A 22,625-nucleotide genomic window follows, 5' to 3' on the forward strand; every position below is an offset into this window, starting at 1 on the left:
ATTTCTCTTGGGGGAGGAGGAAACTACACTTCATAAGTCAGAACATTTGTGTCTTGAGGAAGCTAAATGAACCAGTTGTCTGTGTTAAATATTTAATAATAATAATCCTTGCATTTGATATAGCGCTTTTTCACGTCTGCTAGATGTCTCAAAGAGCTTCACAGAATAGACTGTAAAGTATTTTGTGGGCAAAATGTTCAAGCGCAGAATGCAGAAGAACATTCCCAGCACTCACAAGTATTTCATCAAGGTAGGACCATTAACTATGAAGACCATCTTATAATTTGTTCCCAAATATTGAATCTTACATATCCCGGTGCAATACTTGGGAAGCCTGTTCAGAGGGGTTGTGGTTCAGATAAGCAAAATGCATTAATGAACCTGTGACACTATTTAAAAAAAAAGGGAGTTTCTACCGCTATCCTGGCCAATGTTTGCAAATTGGCTGCTGGCTTGCTACAAAGTCACTACACTGAACACAAACTGCCTGTTGTGAAGTGGTGTAAAATGAGAATTAGTGCAGCAATATGGCAAAAACAGAGAGGTATTACAAAATATTAATATCAATATTAGCAAAAGTAGGGATAAAGGAGAGGTTAGGGGCACTTGGGGAGATTTCGGCTAAAAGTATGTGTTGGGAACTATTGACTGATACAGGCAGTTGCAAAGAATTAAAATGAAGAAATACTACTGATCATGAGTGAATCAAGAGTTCACAATGATGGGTTTCAGATGCTGTAGATTAAGGGATACTCTTCTTGGAGCTTGTTATTTTGAGGAATTATTGGGCCTTATCATTACACCAGTATTGGGCAAATGGGTAGTGTGTTCAACAGGCATAAAAGAGTCTTGATGCATGCACCAGGTTGGTGCCTCAATGTCTGGGATACTATAGGATAAGAGGATTTTACGTCTTCAAGGTGTCAAAGGGAAAATTAAGTGTCATGATGAACTTTTCACGCTTGGTACCAGAAGTGTGAGAAGATGATTGGATGAACCAGATTGGGAATATGATTGGCTAATCAAACTTTTAATATGATTGGACAAAATAACCTTTAAATTCCACGTTTTGGTTGCAAGAGTCACATGGACTAAATTGGGTATAAGAGATGGCAGTATAGCTAAATTTGAAGAAGTGAGTAAGGGTCAGAGATGGATCTAACACCACTCAGATTCAAAAACCTTCCCTGAAAAGGTAAAATTTGTCAAATTATCTCTTCTGCGTTTCCCAAGATGTCTTTGTTTATTGAGGCTCAGTAGGTTCTTAAATTATAAGATTGCATCTTATATTAAAGTCTGTTTAAACTCAGAATAGTTAAAGTATTACCTAAGTGCTAGAGTTTTTTTGTGTCGCTGTGCTACATTCAGGAAAATTGTTGTTTACTATTACATGTTTGAATAAATGAGAATAGTTTCAGAGAAATAAAGTGTTGTGGGTAGTCCTTGAGATCGCTCTGACTGGGCTCAAATCTTAAGACAAAAATGAGAAGTGAAGGATCATGACTTTCAGTGTGCACCTGAAAGGAACAAGTAATTCACACAATAAAAAAAAGAGATAAGTGTACCGTGACACTGTAAAGCACAGGTTACTATATCAAAGGCAAAAGATTTTACTTGTTAAGTTATTGGTTCCACATCATCACCATTCTGGTAATTTTTTTCCTGGTTTAGGTTGTTATAAATTTGTTTGGTTGGGTTTCCTTCATCTAAGTCAAATACAGAATCTTCTGACATTTGTGTTTCTTCAATATTGTATATTTATATACACACATGCATTCCTTCATTCTTAATCTGGATCATAGCTTCTTCCCAATCTTTTTTTTCCTAAAGATAACAATTTCAGCTTAAGAACGTGATGCCCTAGGGTCATTTTTCTTCTTTAGTGACTGAACTCATCTTGTTTTTTTTCCCTCCCGGTACCTAGCAAACTCTTCATTCAACCCATCTTCTCTCTCACACAGAGACTATATAAAAATGGAAGTCAAGATGTATTCTTTCTTTTCAACTTTTCTTTGAAGTTAGAATCTCAAAAACACCAAACAATATTTCTTCACTATATTCAATTTACTGTATGTGGTAGTGTCTGGAATTTTGTATTCACATACAAACAGAAGGTAACATTTGGGTAACTATAAACAAAATGTGAACTACTTTTATGAAAACACAGGATTAATTTGTTTTACAATTTCTATCTAGATAAACAAACATCTTCACATTTGGATGATTAAAACTACATAGCAAAGCACTTTATGCTAATTACACTCACATGGACCTTTATTATGGGCAAGCCACTAAGTTTCATTGAAAATTGTCTGTTTAAAATTGAGAAAATCTATGGAATGCCCAAGACTTGCTTCAAAAGAGAAAAACTTAAGTATACAATTACATTTGGCTAGTATCCGTTAGAAAAGCCCAAGAGCCACATCATTCCTTAATAAAGCAATGCCAATTTAACACAAATGAACCGATGCAATCATTAAACACAATGCAATCTTGAATCCAGAAATCCAAAAGTTTTAAATTCAAATTTCACAACACATTAGTTTGTAAATAAAATGTAAGAGCACAGAATTAGCTCTATCCAATGTTTGTGTATTTTAGAGCCTTGTGAAAATTTCAGAGATCTTAACAGCTGATAGTCTAAATTGACAGGTCCACACTATTTGTTACTTTGACAAGTTTCATGGACATCAAGGTGTAGGTTGATTAGGGATATCAGTTCAAGGGATTAGAACACTTCTCCACTTTAAATATCTATCCCTTACTGGTTTGATTGTATATTTTCATCTTGAATCTGCTGACATTTGTGTTTCTTCAACTCACTTGGAAGATTAAATCCACCCTTACAAAATGGGCAGAAGATGAGGAAATCCTCTGTGTGAATTGTCCTGACATGTCTTTTGTAGTTTGCAAATAGGTAGGAGCTGTAAGGACAGTATTGGCATTTGTAAAGTTTTCGGTCATCAATATCACCAGATTGGTTAGACTTTGAATTATTTTGTTTATGAACTTTTATGTGATGCTGCAGATCACCTTGTCTGTCAAACTTGGCACTACAGCGATCGCAACCGAATGTTTTCCTCTCTGCATGAAGTGCACTGACGTGATCACTCAGTGCGGTTACATCTCCAAAGCTCAGCTCACAGTACCCACAGGACAGATGTTTCTGTCGGGCAAGAATGGGTTTGTGTTTATTGTATGCACTTTGCTGATCAGACTTCTTTCCACTTTTATCACAAGTTAAAATGTTATCTTTTGAGGATGATGAGTCTTCTTGATGGCCTGCCCCACACTTTGCAGTTACCAAAAGTCGTAGCTTTGAAGTCTCCATCTTACCCATCTTACCAGATTTCAGTTCTGAATCATTTTTTGATGATTCTGTCAACATAATAGCTTTTGATGATTCAATTTTTGCAACAGAATTTCCATCCATTTGTTCTACTTGCTTGTGTGAACTGTGAGATGGCACAAAGGAAGGTACTGAATTGGTCAACTTTACCTCTGCATTCAGTTGCTTGTTAGTACCTGTATTTTCAGAGGAAGCATTTTTTCTCAGCTCTGGATTACACTGCTTTTCATGATTCTTATAAGCTCTCGCATAATCAGATTCAAAATCACAATAGGAACATTTGTAATAAGGTTCTCCGGTGTGCACAGACATGTGTCTCTTAAGTACCTGGTCAATAACAAAATATTTCCCACATACACTACACTGGTAAGGATAAGGCTTGTTGTGTTTTACAACAACATGATACAGAGCACTACCTTTACTTTTACAACGAAAGTTGCAGGAATTGCAGAAAAAGGTTCCTCGAACATACTTCACATTTTCTGCTAAACTTTTCTCTTTTTTCTTTTCTTCAGAAGGCTCGTCTTCCTTTTTTATATTTTCTTCAGCAGGCTCCTCAGGTTTACCTGAAACTGTAGATTTACTACCTGATCCAGATTCAATTGGGTAACGACCACTATAATCACAATACTCAAACTCAAAATGCTGAGCATTGACTTTCTTCTTGATTTTCTTCTTACAGCAATGCCCATTTAGTTCATTAACACTAGAGAATTGAAAACCACATGTTTCACAGTTAAAATCAGTACTTCTGCTTTTGGAATCTTCTGAACTGTAATCCTTCTTGATCATATGCTTCTGTTTTCTAGGTTTCTTCTTACTAGGCTGCAGATCACTTGTGTTTGCTTCCCTTGGTTGTTTAAGACTCTTTCTTCCACCTTTCTTGGATTTTTTCCCCTCAATCATTTTGTGTACTTCTAATTCTTTCTTTGAAGTTCTTTTTTTTCTCCCACGGGCTATTCTGGCATGGGATTCAGTTGTTTGAGAAGCCTCTTCATTTCCCTTCTTGATCAAATTTATATGTTGTTCTACAACGTGATGATAAACATTCCTGTACAATCTGCTTGTGAAGAAACACTGTTGACAGTGAAACAATTTTGCACTTTTCTGGTAAATCATTATCTCTCTTAAATTAGCATGTTCTGAGGTACTGGAAGCGAGGTGCGTTTGAAAGAGTTCCTGGTCGGGACTCTTAAAATCACAATTTACACAAACTAAATCTCCAGAGGCGTTACAAATCTCAGTATTGTTTTCCAGTTTCTGGATTGCGTGGAACTCAGCAGAATTTTCTTCTTGCTGGCTTGTAAATTCCTTTGCTTGCATCTCTGCTACAGGTCAATTCATAACTTTCCAATCCTCAAATGTTTTGCAGCAAATGGTTGTCGTCTCCGTACGTACTTCCAGTTCTCCCCGAACCTTCCCTATTCACAGGTGCACAGGATCCTCTAAAGGTACTATCTCCCGGAATGGCTTTGAGCCTGCGATGTGTTCAACTCTCAAGACCACGAGCTACGCTGAAAAGTCAAATGCGGCATCTTCCATGGTCAAAGCTAAAAGGTGTCACCACTTAACAAACAGTACTGCCAGGTCCACAGCATCTATTTATTAAACTGCGAGAGAAAGTTCTGACTGCGATTCACACGCCGCCTCACCTATAGAGAGGGCACATTAGGAATAGTAAAGCAGCGTTGTCGGCAATCGTCAGCATTTTTATGAGGAAAAATCTCTTTTTTTTAAAAAAAAATCGAATTGCAAGACCAAGAATATTTCCCAAATCTCTCCCTTCCCACAGGAGGATCTCTTCCCGCCTTCCAGATTCCTCTCTATCTCTCTCTCTCTCTCCCTTCGGGCTTTCTCTTGCGCTCCCCTGGGACGGTGCTGGGGGTGGTGGTGGTGACAGGGGAGTTTCTCGCCCTCAGGCTGTTGGTGGGGCAGACAAGTTGTTGGTGAGAAGTTTCTTACCCTGCGCTGAGGTGGGTTTGGGGGGGGGGGGGGTTGTTGAGGAGTTTCTCCCCAGGGTGAGGGGTGAGGGGGGGGGGGGGGGGGGTGAGAGAGGTATGTTGTCGTCATCGTTCCCCCCCCCCGTAGGACCCTTTCCGAGGGAGGCGTGTAGTTTGGAAATGCTTCTCCGCGGGGGTGGGAGGGGATGTTCTGGGGGAGTCTCTCTCCCTCCCTCCCCCGCCCGCCCGCTCCCCCGTTACCCGCCTCGCGCTCGCGCTCCGCCCTTCCACCACATTTCAAAGCTAACGGTCGGCGCGAGCCAGAGGCCCGGATGCAGCGGCGGAGGCCGCGCGCTGCCCTCGGGCGGCACCTGCACAGCGAGCGCTCCCTCTTCGCCCCCCACACCCCCCCCAACCCCCCGCCCGCGCGGCGGCAGCAGCGCCGCCACCAACCCCCCACACACACACACTCTCTCTAACAACCCCCCCACTTCTTCCTCCTCCTCCTCTACTCACCGAGCCGCACCAGTGGAATCAACGGCCGACAATAAATAAGGCCAGGCCGAGAGTGAGGGATTGTAGGGGGTCGGTTGAGGTTGGATTGAACCACAGCGCCTCGGGGGGGAGGGTGGGGGGGGTATGTGTGTGTGTGTGTATGTGGGGAGAGAAAGAGCCGCCGTGTCTCCGCCACACATCCGGGAGGCGCTTCAGTACAAAACAAACCGCACGCGCGCACAGGTGAAGGCCGCGGCCTGGCCCCGTATCCCCCTCACACCGCACAGACAGGAGCGGGGCAGCAGCGGGCGGCGAGCGCGGTCCTGATTGGTGATGTTAATGTAAAGCCGCCAATGAAATACCGTCGTCCCCGCTGCGTGATTGGCTCAAGCAGCCGTTGAGGCGGGCGGGGGGGGGGGTGGGGTGGGGGGTTATAGTGCAATGAGATATAAAATGTACCGTGTTTTACATCAGTGGGTGGGGTGGGGGAGGAAAAAGTTCCTCTGCGAAGAAGGAGCAAAAGGTAGCAAAGACCCCACCCGCCCACCCATCCTCTCTCCTGGATGGTGGAAGGAGAGAATGAACAGGAAAAAAGTAGAAGAGGAAGATGGGGAGGGGGAAAGAGAGAGAGAGAGAGAGATAATAGTTTCTTTCTCCCCAGGGCCAGGCGTCCACCTATGAGATACAAGGGAATGGTAGATACATAATTCTGGTTGTTGGCAAGTCCCAAAAGCTCTTCGCAGAATTCTGCAATCCAGCGTAGTGACTGTATTTGCAGGCCCCGCAATGTCCCGCAAAGCAGCCCTGAAGCGAATGACCAGTTTTAACCCGGGCAAAGGTCCGACGGAGGGTCGCGGACCCGACACGTTGGCTCCCGTTTCTTTCTCCCAAAGTTGCTGCCTGACCTGCTGAGCGAGTGCTCCCGGCGACTTCTCTTTTTGTTTCAGGTTTCCCAGCATCTGCGGTATTTCACATTTTGTTTTAACCAGGGAATTCCAGGCAGGGCGAAACCTTGGGCAAGTTTCCTTACTCCACACAGAGCCTAATAATAATCCCTCCAAAACCAAAAACAATAATAAAATTGGCATTTTCAATCTACGACTGTTTGTGGGACATTGCTGTGCACAATTGGCTGCCGCGTTCGCCCACAAATTTACAGTCAATTCACTTTACAGTGTGTTCTGTGAAGCGCTTTGGGACGTCCTTCCGACGTGAAAAGCGCTATATCAAATGCAAGGATTATTATTATTATTATTGTTGGCCGGGACCCCAGGAGGAACTTCTGTTTTTGAGTCACGAAGGGTGCCCTATAAATATAAGTTGTTGTTGCGGTGGGATCTTTAACATTGACATCTGAACAGGCAGATGGGACCTCGAATTAACATAACAACTGAAGGATGGGACCTCAACAATGCTGTTATTGCAGTGCAGTTGAGCATATGCTGGTGCCAGCTATATAGTGCAATCCCTTGTTCTTTTACTAATAATCAAATTGCTGACCTCAGATAAGAAAAACACAGAATCTCGAGTGGTTTGTGACTGCTATTTGAAATTCCAGGAAGAGACTGCTGCTTCAAAAATACCTGAAAATGTGCTCCTGTTAGAAAGGTCACCCAAGTGTCTGACATGAACACACCCATTGCCATGCTGAAGAGTTATCTGTTTGCCTTGGTTTGGAAGTGTATGGTAATATTGTGGGAAAATGAATTTATCTCTTTATTTGTGATTGGAATCTACTGGAAAAAAATGTCCTACACAGCCAAGAAGTAAATGACTTATTTCTTTTATTTGAGGGATTGTTGGTCATAATATTAAAACAAGGAGGCTGATCTATCATATTAAATTGATCTGTAACCTACTGTGTTACGACAGGTGACAACTATTGCTTTGGTATGACTGTCTTCAGTTTGATTCATTGTTATAAGGCTTTTTTTCTAATTTGATTTCTCTTACCTCACGTATGTTTTGTCAAACTGACCTCTTTGTAACCCTCACAAGCAAACAGGACAAAAGAAGAGTTTTAGGTTCAGCTAACCACAAGGAAACTGCAGGTCATATTCCAGTTCTTACACCGGACCAAATCACCACAGAAAGAACCTTAGAGCCCAAACACAAAATATCATTGTTCTTGGAAGTTGATAATTGGCCGTATTATTTCTTGCTCTGTAATAAGATGTTTCATGTTAGTGTGGTGAATGCCTAATAGGCTTAACATCCCACCTAATCGCAACAAGAAATGGAGTTCACTAGTTTGAATCTGTGTTGAGTTTGGTTTATCTCTGGTTGGGGATACATGGGGAAGCTAAATTACCCCCAACTTCCAACACGTCCCTTTATAACACCCTCTACAGGTCTTGCACGTGTGTTGCAGCTTGGTGATTTGAGGTAAGGCTGGGTGATGGGCTTGTGGAGTTTGGTGCATTTTTCTAGTTGTTTTGGAGCATTTTGCCAGCAAGAAGGTGTAATGATACCAATGGCTAATGGCATCAACTTCCTTCTGGTTTGCATTATGGATGTTACAGGACTGCTACTGTCCCATAAATTCACATGTCGAGTCTCCATGCTTAATGCCCACTTGTCATTTCAGGAATCAGACTGAAATCAAAGATCTTCCTGGGGGGGTGGGTTTCACAAATTGTCATGGTTTCATTGCTCATACTAGATCTCTTCTGTAAATCCCTATGTTTACCTTCAGTGACCGTCTACTGATTTTTCTTCTTTCAACCCTTTCCATTTTTCTTTCTCCCCTTACTCACATATTCAAATGCACTCTGCAACTAGGGGGCTGCCTGACCTTTGGAATGTTTTGAATGAAACTGATGAATGTTGAGATTTCCAATTTCTAACATTACCTACTGGTCACAACTTGAGAAATATTTGCCCTCTCTGGTCGATGGCACAGATATTTATTCCTGCAGTGCCAATGTAATCAATATAAATTAAGCAAAATCTAATTGTGCGCTACATGTACATATACACGCTACCCTGCATGAAAGGCACAACATAAATGTAAGTTGTTGTTACATACCTGACATTGTATTTGAAAAATAATGACCTTTTGTTTGCTTCTTTTCCCGGTTATCGCTGCTTTCTCTGAGGGCTGACTCATAATTTGAATGGCATTGTGTGACAACCTGGACCAGTGGTGGCACTCTCACCTCTGAGTCGGAGGATTGTGGGTTCGGGCCGTATGTCGAGAATTGGAGTCACTTGGTCTCGGCTAAAGACCTTTCTTTTCGATCGGGCCTTTGGTCATCTTCTTCCCCCTCTCCCTGGCTCGGCCCCAGGATCCGTTATTGTGAAGCGCTCTGAGACACCGTCTGGCGTGGAGGGCACTATATAAATCCAAGTTGTTGTTGTAGCATGATGCTTCAAGCCTGTGCTGGGGATGTGTTGCATTGTCGGAGGTGCCTTCCTTCAAATGAGACTTTAAACCAACAACCTGGATGCCTGTTCAGGTGGACATTATTCAAAAAGAGAAGGGAGTTTCTCTCTCCCGGTGTCCTGGCCAACAAATCCTCCAAATAAAATTGGTCACTCACTCCGTGGCTGTTTGTGGGACATTGCTGTGAGCAAACTGACTGCCACAGGATTATTATTACTATATTTTTCATATTATTATGGGCAGAATACTATATGCAGATTATAGGTGTTGGCATTCACCCTGAAACATTATTAAATGTCCTGTAAAAAAATGTTTATTGTGTTTATATTAAGCTTATCAAAAAATAAGTTAGCGCACATTATAAAATGTATACGTTAAAAATACTAATTTTTCATCTCTGACAGAAACAAATAAGGCCAGTGTAAAGGAATTTTATAACAGTCTAGATAAGGTTGTTTGTCCTGGCCAACAGTCCATTAGATTCATTTGTTGTTGACGGTTATTTAGGGGAACAGGTTGAGATTTGCAAAGTTCAGTCTAGTAAAAGAACTATTGACAATTTCAGTTGAGGCTGACAAGTCATGGCTAAACTCTGAAATAGTAACTATCAAGTTATCCATCCTATCCACTACCCACCCTTTCCTTTCACTCCCATCCTTGACCAGCTCCACTGCCCCTCCCCCCGGCCTCCAGCAGGACGAATTCAAGATCCTCATCCTAACCTTTAAATCTCTCCCTAATCTCATCCCACCCAACCTTTGCAACCCCCTCATACCAACAATAATAAATTACATTTGTATAGCATCGTTCACATTGGACAGATGTCCCAAACCCTACCAACACAGCTAACGTTCAGCAGGCAACCGCCTGCTTCCCGTCCCCCGCCATAGTCCATAGTTGGTCAGATATTCATCTTATCTGTCCCCATTCTCTGGATCTTTGAGTCCCTTTGATTTGCTTATTCCCTCACTTCCTTCCAGGTCCGCCTCAAGACCTTCCTCTTTGACTGCACTTTTGACTATCCTTTCTCCTCACCCCACACCCCTTCACCCCCACTCCTGACCTCACCCTCAGCTCAGGTGCAAACCCTGTCCAGCACCTTGGGACATCCTCTTGATGTGAAAGTTGCAATATACAGTAAATAAATCTTTTTCTGTGTTATAATAATAATTATTATTGTAATAATTATTATTGTGTTGTATTCTTGTTGGTGAGTGATTAGCATTGTGGGTTCTTGCAGTAAAAATAAAACCAAAAAGTAGTAAAAAGAAATAGACCATGGCCAATAGGGTCCTCTCCTCAGATAATTCATAAGAGTAATCTTTATATTGATATAACACTTTTCACATTAGGAGAACATCTTAATGTGCTTCACAGGATTTACTGCAAAGTGTAGTGACTGTGTATTTTGTAGGCAGATCATGGCAGGTAAGTCTAGCCGATGAGCCAGGCTGTCATCAACAGTGCTGCCAATGACTGCAAACCTGTGTGGCTTATGAACTGGATGACCTAGAGGATTGATTTGGTTCTGATATTGCATTACCAATCACGTCACCTTGGAGACAATTCAGCTCCAAGTAGACCTTGCTAGTCTTCCCCCAAGGAGTTAAGAAACATGAAAAATTGGTTAAGAGATACCTTTGTCAGAGATGGAAATCGAAAGACAACAACTTTATATTATTACAGCTTATGTAGATTAATTTGCTGTACTATTTTTTGTAATTCAATGGGAACCACATGTTACAACTAAAAGGAGGGGTATGGACATATACACTCTTCATATATTGTTACTCCAAGGGAAAAGAGCTCCGACTATATCTGGGGTGACTGTAGGCATGAGTCCTCCAGGGACACAAGGGGTGCTGTGGGCAGGAGGACCTACATCAACACAATCAGTATGACAGAGTAGCCCAAGCCCCCATGATTGTTAGTTTATTTATTTAAGTAATGTACAATAAGTAAAATTCACATAAGTCTTTATCATATTCAGTAAAACTCACAAGTCTTTTTATAAACCATATAATGGTCTACGTTCATGTACTTTGTAACTCTAACAAGCTGCCAGGACAAAGAAAGGGTCTTTGGTTCAGTTAACTACAAGACTTTGCAATTTGGTATTGACCCTTTTATTCAGTTTGAATTGAACTTTCAATAACATTGATGTGAATGGTAAGTTTGCTACACCGTGATTGCACCTGTTCATAATAATAATAGTCCTTGCATTTTAGTGCCTTATCACATCGTTGAAACGTCTCAAAGTTCTTCACGGGATATACAGTCAAGTGGAGCGACTATATTTTGTGGGCGAAGCACAGCAGCCAATTGCACATAGCAATGTCCCACAAACAGTCGTGGATTGAGTGACCAAATTATTTTTTTAAGAGATTATTATCCCGGAAAGTGATCCACCAAATCCCCTAGCAATTTGAACTCATTTTTTACCCTGGGGTCAGCCAAGTACTTCACTATTTGGTTTCAGTTTAGTAACTATACAGGAATTAAATCACTGAAATACACAATTTTTTGGGGGGTGGGCGGAGAGGGGAGAATTTGCGGGTGAGAGTCTGACCCGCTTCTATTACACAGAATGTTGGCCCTGATTCCTCTCCCCCTGACCCCAGTTCGGGTCTGAAATGCTGTACACTGTCCGGCGCCTTGGGACGTCCTCTCGACGTGAAAGGCACTATACAAATGTAATCTTGTTGTTGAATGCTAGTATATGCTTAAAAGCATTTTGGTATGTTTTCTCCAACCTGTCATCTGACAGTCACCTCCCTCTGCAACAGGAGCTTTGGTGTTGCACTTAATAAGAAGCTCACTACATCTCGCACAGAATCTTCACACAAATTCCTATCAATAATAACCTATTGAGTTTATACAAAATTCAAGAACTATGGATAATATTCTTGATAATCAAAAATACCAAGATCTCCCTGTGGCGGTCTCAGTAGTCCAGTTCATGAGCTAGGTGGGTCCACAGTATTCCAGGGGACCTCTACTGACAGCAGAGCCAGGCTCGCTCATCAGCAGTTACTAGGATCAGGAACTCTTCCCACTCAACTCCCATTGTGGAATCCTGTAGCTCAGTGGTTAGAGCACTCGAGAGACCTTGGTTCGATACCCAGCAGGGCGAAATCTTGGATAAGTTTCCTTATTCCATATGCCTGATAATAATCCCTTAAGAAAAAAAACAATAAATCAGTCACTTCAATCCACGACTGTTTGGGAGACTGTTGTGTACAATTGGCTGCCAGGTTTCACCCACAAAAATAGTCAATTCACTTTACAGTATATTATAATAATAATAATCCTTGCATTTGATATAGCGCTTTTCACGTCGGGAGGACGTCCCAAAGCGCTTCACAGAACACACTGTAAAGTGAATTGACTGTATATTTGTGGGCGAACGCGGCAGCCAATTGCGCACAGCAATGTCCCACAAACCGTCGTAGATTGAAAATGACCAATTTATTATTGGTTTTGGTTTTGGAGGGATTATTATTAGGCTCTGTGTGGAGTAAGGAAACTTGCCCAAGGTTTCGCCCTCTGCCTGGAATTGAACTCAGGTCTCTCGCTTGCAAAGCGAGTGCTCTAACCACTGAGCTACAGAACTCCACATTCTGTGAAGCGCTTTGAGATGTCTAGAAGACGTGAAAAGCGATATATCAATTACAGGTTTATTATTATTAGTCCAGCAAGCCAAAGCCCAATCGGGTGGAGGGTGGTCCTAACTGGACCGAAGCTTTAACTGGACTCTCCTAGCACTTAATGTATGTAGTTTGGAGGAGGGGAAGGTGAAAGATTCCTGGTCTTCTCAACTCTCAGCACATATTGATTCATCCATTCAAGTAAGTTAATTTCTGAAATCAATTGTAAACATTTGATAACCTCTCCAAAACAGTTTTATTTAACATATATTCACATTTAACCAATAAAATTATTTCATGAGACAGACTGCCAATAACACTTAAATATTTTATATTTATACTGAATATACTTAAAGATTCAACTCTAATTAAAGTTAACTGTCTTTAACAGATCAGATTTACATATCACATATTTACACCATAAAACATTCATGCAAACATTCGTGTTCAATCACAAATATCAAACAACAAGCAAAGTGTGATCCAGGGTCTGAGTTAAATGAAGACTTGTACACTGTTTTATTAATGTATTTTTGATCACAAAACAATGGAAGAATACCAGAGCAGAAGATGGCTTGATAGTAAAAGCAAAATTATACTATTCAGAAAAAGAAAATTATGATTTTATAACAATTTGAACTCTATCATGCCAAATTAGGTTAAATGGATTGTAGATTCAAGTTCAAAGAAGCAACCAAGATACACTAAAGACAAGAACAATTCTATAGACCTAAAGGTAAAATTATCCAGCACATTATCCAACTGCAGCTTAAAAATCAACACTGCCTTTTGTTTTACCGATTGCATTAAAATCATGCCACAAGGTATACTGTGAAATAACATATACAATTGTTAGAGCTTGTGCTTTAATTTTTTAATATGTGTTTATCTAACCATGTTTGCACTAGTAAAGGATCAAGAAAGTGATTTCATCAACTTGCTCAAATCTAACAAAATCTTTTGCCACAAAATTTTTGATGGACTCAAATCAAATCATGGATGCATTTTCATGGATTGAAAAACTGGTTGTCGGGTTTGCTAAAGCTGGTTGTCAGGAATTTGCATCAAGATACATTGACACAGTAACTAGGGGCATTCCAAATTAGGTACAACTACACAAAAACTGGAGTAAATGCTAAATTCCCCTATGGTACACAGTCTTTAAATGACTGCATTCCAGCAATTTCCTAATGTAACAAAATACACGGTTACTATGCTCTACATTAAAATCCTGTGAAGCACTTTTGAGATGTCTTCCCTTCCCAATGTGAAAGGCGCTATGTCAAATGCAAAGACTGTTATCTTAACTATCCTGTGCAATAATCAACAGTTCTGTTTATTATTTTCACCACCAAATTCAGAATGTTAAATTAATGATATCATGAATTTACTACTTAATATTTTAAATGTAATTTGCAATGTTGTTAACAAAAGACGACAACAACCAGTACTTCAACATAATAGACAACCCATTACATTATAAGCCATCACGATCTTGGAGGCACACCATGTGCATTGTGACGTTTTGCTCTCAAATCTGTAATTGGAATAGTTAACAAAAATGTTCTGCTCAACGTATGACTCATTCAACTTATCACACTTTCATTCTTCACTCTTCTCAGAACCTGCTCCAACAGAACTGTCATCTTCATATTTTCTCTCTGTGCTGTCTTCAGAAGGTTTGCTACAGCAGTCATACATCTTTCCACCAGATCCTAGGCGTGTGCGACAACGTGCTCCAGGTTGGTACAACTGCATAGCTGGACGGTCCTGCACAACCAAAACCAGAAAAAGTGGTACTACTGTGCATCACCCATGTAGCTGTCTTGAGATGCACACGTTTTTATGCACACATAAATACTGTACAAGTGTTACATTTTTTTATCACCACAATGTAAAAGGATGGGTACATGAGAATTGCCAGACTGTTTTTCATGCAAGCTATGCTACTATGAAGAAATCAAATTACCAGTAGAACTAAAACAAAAGCAGACCAAATGAACAGCAGGCTAATCAACATCTGAATAGAACGATCCATCATTTTAGTATGATCCTTCATCAAAACTCAAATAATTGGTCTGAAATAACGGTTTTGATGAAGTTGATGGGTCATACCGAAACTTGATCTACACACTATTTCTCTATCAGATGCTGATTTATCTTTTTCACATTTCCAAATTTTCCAATTCTATTTCAGAATTTCAGCATTTTCTGCCAGGAATTTTATCTGTGCTATTACAGATATCTATTGATGTAGTTTAGTATTTTTGGGAAAAGATTCAGCCAACAGCAAACTATGGTTTCAATTTAAATTTTAGCCATTATGTGACTAGCTTTGTAGCTCCACTGTTTACTACTCCTACAACTCTTGCTGTTAAACTTATGTAAACACTTGATTATGTAAACACTTGATTTTAACAGACTGCTATGATTTTACTTTTATTAGTTGAATAATTTGATTTTGAGTGACAGACTCAACAAGAAATGCTTAGGAATTTTATTCATAGGAAGCTGAACTATCAGATTGCTTGGCTAAACAATTCTTATCTCTATTCACTCACATGCCTTCAGGAACACAGCATCAATTTAGCTAAGCTTAATTGTACAGAGCAAGTCTCAACACCATATCATTTAACATTAAGAGAATTTAATTTAAATATACATTTGAGTAACTGGGATAATAAGGCTTTCGTGGACTCTGAGTGGTAATATTTGAACTGTAGAGATAGGAAAACTCTTCAGAAGTTAGCATACCCAATTTACCATAAAATACTTATTTATAGATATTTATTAAACAAAATACTTAAATACAGTATTGACGTATGGTTTATTACAATGTTATAGTGTGTAGGTACCAGGATTTCTATAAGAGATGTTTATAAACGTCACCATCAGAGATTCTGCTCTGCCTATGTTTTGAGCACCCAAGAACAATGATGATTCCAGGATTCAGAGATCTTTGTGAGAAACTGTTTCATAGATAATCTACAAATACAGTCACTACGCTTTACAGAAAACTCTGTGAAGCACTTTAGCTGTTTTGAAGTGATGAGGTACAAAATTAAAAGAAAGGATTATTATTACTTGTAACTGACCATGTTTTTGTTAAGAGAAAACAAAATCATGAAGTGATATGATCCAGACTTAAAATGTGAGATGTATGGATAATATGACTGTAAGCAGGCTATTTCATTAATTTTGGCTGAAGGACTAGATACAAAAACAAAAATAAGAGATAGAGAACAGAGAGATTAGAATAAATGTTTCTGGTACAGAGTAGTGGATATATAGAGTAAATATCCATCAAAAACCTTTAGGACTCTGTCAATGAACTTTAAAGGGTTGAATAAAGTATCAAGTTAAGAATGGGAAGGTTGGAAGAATATTTGTAGCCAATGATGATCGAGGTCTATACAAAAAATATTCCCTGTACTTCTGAAACCAAAGAGAAGCAACCTATGGAATGCAAGGATTGAATAGTGACAAAAAAAGTTATTTAATATCCTGGAGTTTGTTTGATTGTCATAATAAAGGTTGAAGTTGTGATTGGAAAAAAGACATTCCTACCGGATTTCCACATAGGAGCAAGATTCACCAGTCTTAGCTGAGGTGCCTGTGGCAAGGTGAGTACATTCTCACAAAGCTCAGACAGGTCTTCAGGCAGGTTTACCAAGAGGCATTACATGAAGATGTCTACAGCTTGGAACTTGCAAGAACCTACTCAAACTCGAGGATAGGCAAAAGAGAGAAGCAAATAAAATAAAAAGTAACACAAATTATGAATGAATAAACTATGCATCAATATATTGAATTATTTCACCAGGAATATTAGCTATTTTAAAGTGATGTCAGTGCCTATAAACAATCCAACTCTTATTACTATTTTCCTTTTCCATCCGATCTAAAGGTTTCAAAGGGCCTGATACACTGGAGCCTGGTGGCATACTTTCTAGTAATTTTGCTCATGGTGGATGTCCCAAGGCGCTGGACAGTCAGGGATTTGGACCTGAGCCGGGGCAGGGGGGAGGTAGTAGGGTGACCAAAGGCGCGGTTGAAGTGGAGAGTCTTGAGATGTGCCTTGAAGCAGGCAAGGGAGGGCGTGAGGCAAAGGGAATGTGGGATGCAGTTCAAAAGGGTGGTGGCAGAAAGTCTGAAGGCCCAACCGCCGATGGCGGGGCAGACCGGGCGGGAGACGTTGAGCAGGCCAGAGCCTGCTGAATGGAGGGAGAGGATGGGTTGATATGGCCCTAGCAGGTCACAGAGGTATGAAGGAGCAAGGCCGTGGAAGGCCTTGAAGGATTGGATGAGAATTTTGACTTTTATCCTCTGGTGGACGAGGAGCCAATGGAGCCAGGTGAGGGTGGGGTTAGGGAGGCTGGTGTGGGAAAGGACACGAGCTATAAAGTTCTGGATGATCTGCAGCTTGTGGAGGGAAGAGTTAGGGAGATCAACAAGCCTGGAGTTAGCGTAGTCGAGCCTAGATGTGATGAGCGCGTGGATGAGGGTACATCCATGGATGATGATGCTGTCAGTGCCTGAGGTATGGAGGCTCTGATGGGAGCCAATCAGGAGGGCCTTGGTCTTGTTGACATTCAACTGTAGAAAGTTAGTTCTCATCCAGAACTTGATGCCTCGCACATCCTGGAGTCCAGGGTAGAGGCAGAGAGATAGAGCTGCATATATGTGGATGTTGACCCCATGTATGTGGATGATTTCACCAAGATATCTAAAGCCTCAGCTGCAACAATATTAAATGAATTATTCCTTTAAAATATATTACCATACTTTAAAGATCCTATCTATTTTGGTTTTAAAGAGACACTCGTAAACCCCTTGTACTTACAGAGGCAGGAACCCTTTCCTGACTATTATTGCTTACTCAAAACAAGCTTCTAGCACTGTAGACTTTGTGTTTTTCAGTTTGCTTTGTTTTATAAAGTTCAAGATTTTTTACAACTCAAGACTGCAGTTATGATACATTGTGCAAAGTAAGTAATTATGGAATAAACAGTAGGAGAGTTTCAAGATAGTAATAAGAATTGCTGGGAGAAGTTTCAATACATAGTGGCTTTCACAAACTTTTACTCTGTCAAATTATTTCCAATCAAAACAGATTTTATTAAGTTTTAACGATAGTATTTTGATAACCTTTAAAAATAAACTTAACATAGTAAAATATACATGCAACAATTCAAGAATAGAAAAAAATCTCTTAAATAGGAATGTTTTAATGAAGTACTTTAAACAAATACAGTAAATTACAGTACACGACAATACCTGTTTGGGTAGATTTTGCCCAGGCTATGTAGAACATTTGACTTGTGCACTGAGGCATGTATGGAGTATGCAGTTTATTTTCTAGTATTTTAGAACATGGGACTTGAAAAACTACTCCAATTAATACTGCCAATATCATAGTAGTTTGAAAAAATGGTGACAGGTACCTTATTTCTTATCCGCTCCCTTTTAGATGCCATGTCATCATTTTTGTCTTCTTTACCCAGTCTGTCCATTTTCTCAGTGCTAAACATGTAGTCCAGGCTGTCTCCCTTCTTCTCTCTATCTTGACCGTGCTCCTTCCCTCTTTTTGTTTCTTCCTCTTTTGTTCTCATAGCCCTCTCCATTTCATATCGTTCTCTTTGCCTCCTGCGTTCATCCTCACGTCGCTTCTGTCGCTCTCGTTCTCGTTCCTTTTCTCTCAATCTTCTTTCCCGTTCTCTCTCTCTGTGCTCTCTAGCACTATCATTTAGAGGTCTGAGTAAAAAAACACAGCAAATTATATAGTTGCCTTTTTTTCTTTTGTCTATAAAAACAATTAAAACAAAGTCTACACTAATTATAAATAGTTGAGTTTTTTTGGAAAATATTCAATATTTATTTGATTCAGTTAATTGTGGAGCTCAATCTATACAAGCAAATAGCTCTAATGTAACAAACAGCTGAGAACATATTACAGAACTTAGTTCTCAAATTACGTGACTTCTATATTGTGCACATGAGCATATATCTTATTTCAAAAAAGGGTTATGATAAAAGAATTAGCAGGCAAGATTCCTTAAAAAATAGTTACGTTATAGCTTATTCAAAGATATCAAATTTTACTTCAAGAATTTAGATAATTATCTGAGGCTGATTTTATGCTATTGCAACGTTTGGTTTTGTTGTTTTCTAGAGTTATCCATTGACAGCACAGTCACTACACTTGGACCTCACTGACGAGATCTTTATGCAGGTAACCAGAGAATATCTAACTGGTAGCTTTATAACTGACTTTTTTTTCATATGTATATATGACACACAAGATGTGTGTGTCAGCCTAGCTCAGTTGGTAGAACTCTCACCTCTGAGTTAAAAGGTAGTAGGTTTTAGCCCCATATTGGGACCTTTGAACTCACAGGCTGCAATGCAGTGGGGGGTGGGCTGATTGTTGGCGATATCATCCTTTAGATGAGATGTTAAAGCAATGAGTCGGTTGTTTACCTGTTCAATAATAATAATAATCCTTGCATTTGATATAGCGCTTTTCACGTCGGGAGGACATCCCAAAGCGCTTCACAGAACACACTGTAAAGTGAATTGACTGTACATTTGTGGGCGAACGCGGCAGCCAATTGCGCACAGCAATGTCCCACAAACAGTCGTAGATTGAAAATGACCAATTTATTATTGTTTTTTTTTTTTTGGAGGGATTATTATCAGGCGTGTGGAGTAAGGAAACTTGCCCAAGGTTTCGCCCTCTGCCTGGAATTGAACTCAGGTCTCTCACTTGCAAAGCAAGTGCTCTAACCACTGAGCTACAGGACTCCACAAGTCAAGTGGATATGAAAGATCCCATGGCACCATTCAAAAAGAGAATGGAATTTCTCCCAGATTCTTGGCTAACAATCTGTCAGATAAAATTGGTCATTCACTTCATGGCTGTTTATGTGATATTACTTCATGCAAATTGGCTGCCATATTCACCTACATATATAGTAACTACATTTCACACTAAAATCCTGAAAAGTGCTTTGATAGGTCTCAGAGATGGGATAAGGCTCTACATCAAAAGCTAGGATTGTTAATATCATGAGTCTCCTTGGGAGAGCTAAATTCTGAATTTGATTTGCAAAATAGCTTCTTCAGCACTTATAATTGGAGAAGTTTTTTTCCAGAAAAATGAATGTAATCAAAGTAGAAATAAAACTCTGAATAAAGAGCTATCCAGATACTAATGAAAATGTAAACATTTACACTCATATTTTGTAAATAGAGAAAATAACACAAGGGAAGCAATGCCACAAAAAAAATTAAATATAACTTTTGCATTAAATTGCATTCTACCTAGTGATTTATTCAAAAGGTCAGAAGTGAATTATTAAAAAGGTTGTTTATTATTGTAAAATACTGTTTAATTAAATTGAGCCGAATTGCAGAACTTCTATAAGTGTAATAAACGGTACTACCTGCCGCATTTTACCCACAAATACTCAGTGAATCCACATTACAATATATCTCGTGAAATACGTTGAGACATCTCAAGGGTGTGATGAGGCATTATAATCAAATTCAAACATTTTTTATTATTATTATTACAGCTGTAGTCTCTTGTGTCATAAATTCATTGTTGCTCTATGAACTTTAATCAAAAGACAGCCCATGGCCAATGTGATTAAAAATAATCACGTAGGCAACATGCACTGATCAGCCTGAAATAGATCTTATTGTATGTCAGCCTGGCTCAGTGGTAGCACTCTTCCCTCTGAGTCAGAAGGTTGTGGGTTCAAGCCCCACGTTGGGATTTGGAATCACATAGTCTAAGACAACACTCCAGTGCAGTGCTGGGGATGTGCTGCAATGTAAGAGGTGCTATCCCTCGGACGAGACGTTCAACCAAGGTCCCGTCTGCCCATTCAAGTGGATGTTAAAGATCGCATTGGCACTATTTGAAAAGAAAAGGCAGTTTTGTCCGGAATACTGGCCAACAATCCCCCAAATAAAATTGGTCACTCACTTCAGTGCCGTTTATGAGACATTGCTGTGCACAAACTGCCTGTTGTATTTTGCCCACTCAGTCAATCCACTTTACAGTATATCCTGTGAAGCGCTTTGAGACGTCTTAATGACATAAGGCGCTATATGAAATGCAAGGATGATTTACTATTATTGCAGCTATCGTCTCTTGTTTCATAAATTCATTACTGCTCTATGAACTTTAATCAGAGTCAGCCCATGGCTGAAGTGATTAAAATAATCAGGTGGGCAACATGCCTGAAGTAGATAATCATGATATAAAGAAACCAATTTACACCTCAGTAGTTCAATGAGAGAGATTGCGCATTGTTCATTCATCCAGGAGTTTTGAGCCATGCTAGATTCAAATAACATCAGAAGAAGAAACATATGTAGGTAGACGATACACAATTGCAAGAGATTCAATGCCTGTTTTCATTAGAGTTCTCAAGCCAAGAGAATTATGGTTGCTGCCTATGAATTTTGATATTGTCACCATGGTGACATAATATAAGTGAGCAATTATTAATTTATACATTAAATGGAATTATCATTGTCTTAAATTTATAAACAGTTCAATTTCATGAAATAAATGAATTGAAATGTCAGTTGGACAAGCAAAAATAATACTTAACTAGCACAATCACATAATAACTCACCTATCTTTGACATCTTTCAGTGCATTCTCAGATCGTTTTCCTTGCAGGTTTCCAGAAATGCATGGCTTTTCCCACTTTCCTTTTTCACTGTCCCCATCCTGTCCTTTCTCCTTTCGTTTGTCTGAGTCATGTTCCTCCTCCTTATCAACCTTCTTCAATAACTGAATATCACAATGTAGCTTGATTACGTAAGAAGCAGATAAACAATAAATCTGTCTTACCGCAACTAAATTTGCAGCTAAATTTATCATTGTAACAAAATCACGAGCGGTTTGAAGGAAGAATACCCATTTGATTTTATCCTGCCATCTTCGCATCACAGTACAACTCTGTTCCTGGCTCCAACCAAGGAAGACAAAGGAGAAAATGGGGTTGCAATACCCGCCTTTGTTTTGCATCATTAACAACTCTTTAACTCATCAGCCCCTGTCCTCTACCCCATTTTCTCCTTTGTCTTCCTTGCCCTGCCTCCCCCCTTTCTGTTAGCCCTTAAAAACCTCTCCCTCCCAACATGCCCCAGTTCTGCTGAAGGGTCATGGACCCGAAACGTTGACTCACTTTCCTTTCTCCATAGATGCTGCCTGACCTGCTGAGTGTTCCCAGCGACTTCTGTTTTTGTTTTCAGTGATAAAGAAACACTTCCTGGTGCCTGGCCTAAAGTTGAGTATGACTTCTGGGGATCTGAACTCAACTGATTTGGCAATATAGCCCAGGATCCCGTTTGTCTTGTTTATTGCAGCCTCACACTCTTTTGACCTGGTGATCGATGAGTCAATTATCATCCATTGATAGCTTTCTGCCTCCTACAAGTTCAAGATTCTCATCCTCACTTTTAAACTTCTCCAAAGTCTTGCTTCTCCATACCTCTGCCCCTACTAAAACTTTACCAACCTGTCTGATCCATCAGCTCGATGGGCACTGGTCTGCTCCATACCCCTCACACTGCCCCCTCTACCATCATTGGTTGGGCCTTCCGCCTTTCTGCCTCCATCCTCTGAAACTCCTTCCCAGAGCCCCTCCGTCTCACCCCTCCCCTGCCTCCTTCAAGGCCCATCTCAAGACATTCCTCTTGACCATGTCTTCAGTCATCTTCTCACCCCCCATCCTTCCTGATTCCAACCCCCAGTTCAGTTGCAAACCCTTGACTTGGGACATCCT

At 40.1% G+C, this 22,625-nt stretch overlaps 2 protein-coding genes across 3 annotated transcripts in view; both read right to left on the reverse strand.

Annotated features, from left to right (window-relative positions):
• Window positions 1-1,205: 1,205 nt before the first annotated feature.
• On the reverse strand, window positions 1,206-6,065 carry LOC103185763 (chromosome alignment-maintaining phosphoprotein 1-like). The gene is made up of 2 exons (XM_007904426.2): window positions 5,806-6,065; window positions 1,206-5,001 (listed from the first exon to the last, which is right to left on the reverse strand). The coding sequence occupies exon 2, from the start codon at window positions 4,670-4,672 to the stop codon at window positions 2,762-2,764; it is 1,911 nt and encodes a 636-aa protein (XP_007902617.2). The 5' UTR covers window positions 4,673-5,001; window positions 5,806-6,065; the 3' UTR covers window positions 1,206-2,761.
• Window positions 6,066-13,302: 7,237 nt separating this feature from the next.
• The window catches only part of LOC103185776 (regulator of nonsense transcripts 3A), a 31,300-nt gene continuing 21,977 nt past the window's right edge, over window positions 13,303-22,625 (reverse strand). For both annotated transcript variants that reach the window (XM_042334173.1, XM_042334175.1), the window contains exons 8-10: window positions 21,468-21,628; window positions 18,261-18,570; window positions 13,303-14,586 (exon numbers count right to left, since the gene is read on the reverse strand). In XM_042334173.1, coding sequence (XP_042190107.1) covers window positions 14,419-14,586; window positions 18,261-18,570; window positions 21,468-21,628 — 639 coding nt within the window. In that variant the 3' untranslated portion in view covers window positions 13,303-14,418. The remainder of the gene's footprint in view (window positions 14,587-18,260; window positions 18,571-21,467; window positions 21,629-22,625) is intronic.

Source organism: Callorhinchus milii, unplaced genomic scaffold (assembly GCF_018977255.1).
Source record: "Callorhinchus milii isolate IMCB2004 unplaced genomic scaffold, IMCB_Cmil_1.0 Scaffold4, whole genome shotgun sequence".
Taxonomy (NCBI): domain Eukaryota; kingdom Metazoa; phylum Chordata; class Chondrichthyes; order Chimaeriformes; family Callorhinchidae; genus Callorhinchus; species Callorhinchus milii.